The sequence below is a fragment of the Diadema setosum genome, chromosome 4 (genome assembly GCF_964275005.1).
Source record: "Diadema setosum chromosome 4, eeDiaSeto1, whole genome shotgun sequence".
Lineage (NCBI taxonomy): Eukaryota > Metazoa > Echinodermata > Echinoidea > Diadematoida > Diadematidae > Diadema > Diadema setosum.
In genome coordinates, this window is record NC_092688.1 from 29,872,031 (window position 1) to 29,878,556 (window position 6,526).

The following is a 6,526-nucleotide window of genomic DNA, read 5'->3' on the forward strand; positions in this document are numbered from 1 at the left end:
TTTGACCCCAAGGCCAAATCTTTCCTTACAGAATCACTGTGCAGTAATGCATGTTTATACTGAACCTAGTTTATTAAGTGTACGCACTGAGAAAAAGTTGTGTTAAATAGTAGAATTATAGCATTCTAACCTGGCCTTTGACCCTTCACCTTTGTCCCATGACCCAAAAGGTCCCAAGAGACACACTGTCAGGCAATATATGTATATGTACTATGGTTTGTTTGTTTTGTTTTGTTTTTTGCAAGATATATTACATGCATACCTTGAGCTATTTCCAAGATATGGAGATAAATTGAAATTTTAGCATCTTCACTTGATCTTTGACCTTTGACCCATGACCTCATGGCCCCAAATTTTCCCTAGAGAATCTTTATCTGCTAATACATGTATACACTTAGTTTTTTTTTTTTTATTCTGTCAGGCTGTACATGCATATGTACTACATTTCAAGATGATTTGTGAGATATGAAAAAAAAAAAAAATAAATTTAAGCATTTTCACTTGACCTTTGACTTTTGACCTCATAGCCCAAAACTTTCCCTAGGAAGAGAGTCTATATCTGGTAATACACATATACACTAAGTGTCAAGAAAATATATCAAGGCATTGCATAGACATGGGGGATGTAGTGAAACTTTATGAATTTGACCTTGACCTTTGACTTTGAGCATGTGCAACCAAACATTGATAGGCACAACTTCTTCCACTCATACATACATATGCCAGGTTTCATTTGGATACCTCAAATGGTTCATAAGCTACTCTGACCACAAATTTGATTATGGACAGATGGACAGACAGACAGACAGACTGACAGACAACCCGAAAACAGTATGCCTCCTGTGACACTTCATAGCGGAGGCATAAGAACTCTACATTTTACAAAAACATTGTGCTATTACGAGTATGTGAAGACAGTCCTCTCATCTTAAAGTATGGCTTAATGTGCGACAACCATCTATAGTCTTACATGTGTGCATTTCACCTTGTATGTAGCAACCTATGGGCATCCGGTTGTTGTTGTTGTTGCTGTTGTTGTTGGTGGTGTTATTGTTGTTGTTGCTGCTGTTGTTTCTACTTTCTGAGGTTTCCGGTATCTCCTCATAACAGGGTTTACCTGTATACATGCTGACTGATAAAATATTCTTCATTATTTTAGGTCTATTTTGAAACTGAGGCAGACACTAAATCTTAGCTTGATGCAATAAGGAAGCTTTGGTGTGAATTCATGTGATCAAACTTATGCAAAGTAACTCTTGAACATAAGACAATAATGTGCAAAAAGAAAAAATAAACAAGAATCATTAATTCACTCTGCAAATAAAAATGTAGCATGTGCAGCTACTTTTTCATTTGCAGAATGTACAGTATTAGTCAAGGTTGTAATATTACCTTCATGGACTTCACTGAAGGAGACACTGCATTGGTGCACTGTACAACCACTTTAAAATGGTTACAAAAAATTCCATTGTGGAATACATTCCTTGGGATTTTGATCACAAAGCCCCATCATTAGAACATCCCTTACCAAAGGTTTCATGAGTAATTAGATTGGATGTTCAACTAAGTGCATTGATCATGTGTGCTGGCTCTCGATCATGTCAGAAATTTTCTTTTAGAGAATGGTAAAATCTCCTCCAGCATTAGTCACAAATGATGGAAATGTATGAGGGAAAACAACATGGCCATATGCTTGAGAATGGGGAGGCAGGGAAGGGTGCATGGGTGTAGTGGCAGATGGCGAGGAAGATGACGGTACCTGAGGTTGAGAATGAGTATGCATAGAGTTGTGCATTTGATCCCGCGTTTGACCCTGGTGCAAGCTGGGGTGGGGAATCAGCATGGACTGGCTTGACTGTGAAGGCAGTGTATATGGGGCAGGAGGAGCAGGAGGAGGAGGTGGAGCTTGAGGGAGGAGTTCTGCTGGCTGAGGTGCAGCTGTGGCATTGGGGCGCTTCTTGGTAGCAGGTATTGCAGAACCTGTGAGATGCTTTTGCCTATGGTTCTTCAAGGAGTTGATATTTGAAAACTGTTTATCACACTGCTCACAGGAGTATGGCTTTTCACCCGTGTGTGTCCGCTTGTGCAGCTGGAAGCTCTTGAACCAGACAAACCCTTTGCCACACTCCTGACATGAATATGGGCGCACCTCAAGGTGAAACTTTTCGTGTTGCTTCAGGTTCTTATAACTCTTAAAACCTTTACCACACTTGTCACATAGATATCCCCGCTTGTCTGAGTGTGTTCGCTTGTGGTCACGTAGCACACTGGGATTAGAAAATGTCTTGCCACAGATGTTGCATGCAAAGGGACGCTCACCTGTGTGGGTGCCTCTCCTGTGGTTTTGCAGACTGCGAAGATAGGAAAATGACTTACCACATATTTCGCATACATGTGGTTTGGAAGCAGCATGGATGACCATATGAGCTTGGAGATTGCCCATCTGTGCAAAAGGTCTGCCACATTCCTTGCACAAGAAGGGTTTCTCACCAGTGTGTGTGCGTCTGTGAGTCTTCATATTCCCTAGCTGCTTGAAGGCTTTCTTGCAAATATCACACGAAAATGGCTTCTCATCAGTGTGAACTGTCCTTTTGTGTGTGAGTAAATTTTGCGCTGACTGAAATTTTTTATTACATATGTCACAGATATTTGTCTGCTGACCTGAATGGGCCCCCTCATGTCTCTTGAGGTTGCCTTTTGACTTGAATTCCTTCTGGCAAGTTGGGCAGTGGAAGGTCTCTTTTTTCTTGTGAGTAACCTTGTGCTTTCTGAACTCTTTGCCATCAGTAAAAAATTCAGAGCACTCTAAGCACTGAAATACTTTGGGTGGCTTTAGCACTTTCTTTCTGACTGGGGCTCTATTAGCTGGTGGCTTTACAAACTTGATTGCTGACAGCCTTGTTTGTCTGATAGGGGGAGAAACTTTTGCAGTTTTATTTACTGCTTGCTTGTTTGACTTTGCTCTTGTGTTTATTAAGATCCTATCATCAGGGCATATTTGCTTAGAAGTTTGTGATTTACAAGTTGAGGGAATCCTTGCCTGTGTCTTGCTAGTTCTTGTAGCCTGGCTTCTCCGGGTCAGAGTCTTCACTATTGCTTCAACTCTCACTTTTTGTTCTTTTGGCTTTTTTCTCAAGGACTTTTGTCCCACTGTGGACTCAACACACCCTGCTTTGTCTTTGACAATTAAATTTGTCGTTTCACTTGAGGCGAGGTCACACATGTGGTCATCTAGCTCAGCTTCCTGTGAAAATCCAACCCCACACATTTGGCAAACAAATGTCCTCTGATTTGGCAATAAGTGAGTCTGCTTATGAGCCCGCAGCAATGCAAGGCTGTCACATTCCTGTCCACAGCGATTGCATAAGAACATTGCTGATGTTATGTTCTGACAATCATCACACAATGACAGCACTATCCTGTTAGCTTTCTGTGCAATAACGAATGGCTGCTCAAAGTTTTTTCCACAACCTGCACACTTTACAGTCGACCACTCCCCTTCACTGTGGTTTAAATCCAATTGAAGAGCAAAAGCAGCACTCTTAGATGTTCCATAAGATATGCTGCTATCCTCTGACACTATGCTCTCTGACTGGTCTATCTGCCTAGCTGGAATACTTGCACATTCCAATGACTGACCTGTTTCCAACCCAAGAGAATTCTCCTTGGCACTAGACGAACTTTCAGATCCACCCAAGCTATTTTGGTGATCGCCATATGGTCTAGAGTGTCCTTCTGCCTCTGGGACATGACCTGTTCTATCTCTCCCTCTTTGATCATCAGATAAGGTACTCTCAATAGTTCTTGTAGTGGTTTCACAAGAGTTTGGGCAAGGTCTTGTGTTGCCCTCATTGTCTCGTAAAACTTTCCCTGGCTCCATCTTTTTGCAGTGTAGCATTCCTCACGAGCAACTTCCATTGACACTCCACTCTAAAAATGAAATAAAGAAAAATAATACTCATCATACATCTGATCAAGGAGAATATACACTCATATTGGGGTGTGTGTGTGTATGTGTGTGAGTATAAATGTAGGGTAAACTGTCTAAACTTCGACTGCCTGCCAAAATCTGACCTGCTATGAACTACTGTATTACACTGTCTCCCAGCTCGTGAATAAACAGGTCTAGGGCAATTACCCCCTGGGCAATTACCCCGCACCTTTCTCCTGACCCTAACCCTAATCCTAATCCTAAACCTAATACTAACCCTAACCCAAACTCTATACCCTACACCTAACCCTAACCCTAATCTTTACTCTAACCTCATCACAAACCAAAATATTTAGCCGGGAGGTAATTGCCCTGATATGGAATAAACATTAGCTGAATTTGGCATTAAACTTGAATCAAACAACCTCCCAATTCACTGTACCAACAAATTTACTGGTGGGTCTACTTTACAATCTCTCTGAAAGAACCACCTTCTTTCCTCTTGTTCCTATGAATACTGCAATTTCGCTCTCCATTAGCAGGTGACATAAAGCTCCATAGCCACAGCCTAATTCCAACATAAATATCACTGTAAATTAACCGTACAATTTGCACTGTATGTAGGTAGCAGAAGTACATCTTCACTCTATTGAAACATTTGGCAAAATGGCTGTTGCTGCTATGAGCGAGCCATATGTATCTAACACCCTTGCCACAAGATGCCCTCATGCCAAAATTCAATCAGAGCTAGATTTGTATTCCTTCTAAGCTACTACATGGCAACTTGCAGAGATCTGTTTTTTCTGTGATGGTGAGCAGCCCTTTTATAAACTACTGCAGGAGATTCTATGGTTTGGGGATAAATATTTACTGGTTTTTCCTCATCTTTTAAAGTTACACGCACATTATGCAAATGCAACCTTGGCAAAAGACCATAAAGCAATACGATCTATGTAAATATAATCAGACTCACATAGACTCATTTTGTGGGGTCAGATTTTGGGCTGAAATGTGGTTATTAGAATCAAAGGTTTTTAACTAATTTGATCCAATCTTGAAACTATATTTACCATATGGACCGTCGCTAGGTATGTACATCCATAGACATGCAGTACTTTTCAAAAGTAAATGAAATGTAGGCAATACTGAGAAGAGTCTTAAGCAATCTATTTTTGGTAGGTTTACACGTACTCTGTTGACCCTGTGCATCATCACGTTACCTGTATAAAGTTGAAGATAATAAAAGGAAAGAAAAATGCACGTAAAGCCAACTTTGGAAATATACCCTTTACATTCTGCTAACATTTAATTTGTTTTCAAAATATTTTGCTTGTACTGAACTGTGTACAATTATATATCAATTTTCTTCGCTTTTAATGAATTCATATCTGCCACAAACCATAAAACTATTTTCCTGACATTATTATGGCTTTAGGGGTGGGGGGTGACCCAATGAAAATGGGTTATGACAAGCAAATTTTAAAAAAAGCCTTCACATTTTGTCGCTGTTGCTGCCACTTCTTTCCCAAAATCGGCTGACAAGCAAAAAAGAAAAAGAAAAAAAGGTCTTCCACACTCCCATTTTTGCTGCCACTTCGCTCCCCAAAGGAAATATGCGGTCTTGCTGTTGGGCCAAGCCCAAGACAGAGTGCTGGGAACATACTGTGTGGGTCTACGCTCATTTTTCTACGCATATATCACATTCTCACTTGGCACGCTTTGCGTCCAGTAATTACTGGCTGCATGGCAAAAGTACTAAATGCAGTTTTCTAGCTAATAGGCATCTCTTACTAAGCACATGATGAACGCTTGCCTAGTGCACAAACCTTTGCTACAAGTGTGCGTACTCTTGCTACAAGTGCACAATATCATGTTTAAAGTGGTTGTCCTCTGTGAGGCAACATGTGGCCAATAAAAATCAACACGTGGCTCTCGCCCAATGAGATAGCAGCCTCACAGGATTTTCGCTACCCATTCTATAATAGACTCTACACTAATTTACTGTTCTACATATGTTTTTCTGTCAGAATCTACTTTACCATGTTTACTGAAATGTAAGTTTATTACATGTAGACACACCTCTTACATTTCAAATAGCCGACACTCTTGCTTGAAGTTTTACAGTGTGAACCACCAACCACATGATTCTATTTTGGCAATTCATCACCAAATGTCTGACTGGGTGGGCCGGCTGACAGATTACAGAAATTTAATCTGCCTACTCTAGCCTGCAGTACAGGAGACTCAGAAGTAACACGATTCAAGTCTTCAAAATTATGAATGGCTAGGTTATTGACATCAACTATTCCAAGCTTTGCAAGACAAAAGATGAGAGAGTTTATCTTCATGGTCACAATCTCAGACTCAAGATCCAGAACTTAACAAAATGAGAAGCAAAATACATCCAATTACATGATTGAACATCATAAAAATAATTTCACCCACAGAGTATTTTTAGTAATACATGTAGTATGGTAGTTCTACTACACATCGACCACCCTTTTTGAAACCGACCGCGTAGTTTTGGCGCATAGAACGCTTAGTACGCACTGAACTGCACGTTAATGAGGATGTGTGGGAAAACGCGAAAATTTA

The 6,526-nt window shown here is 40.5% G+C and overlaps 1 protein-coding gene across 1 annotated transcript; it reads right to left on the bottom strand.

The window, feature by feature from the left end:
* Positions 1 to 1,493: 1,493 nt before the first annotated feature.
* On the bottom strand, positions 1,494 to 3,898 carry LOC140227104 (uncharacterized). Its single transcript, XM_072307536.1, has one exon. It carries the CDS (start codon positions 3,896 to 3,898, stop codon positions 1,616 to 1,618), a length of 2,283 nt encoding a protein of 760 aa, XP_072163637.1. The 3' UTR covers positions 1,494 to 1,615.
* Positions 3,899 to 6,526: the final 2,628 nt, after the last annotated feature.

Bases quoted from the DNA above. Each gene is read 5' to 3' on its own strand.
- LOC140227104 (XM_072307536.1), bottom strand. From the start codon at position 3,898: ATGCTACACTGCAAAAAGATGGAGCCAGGGAAAGTTTTACGAGACAAT.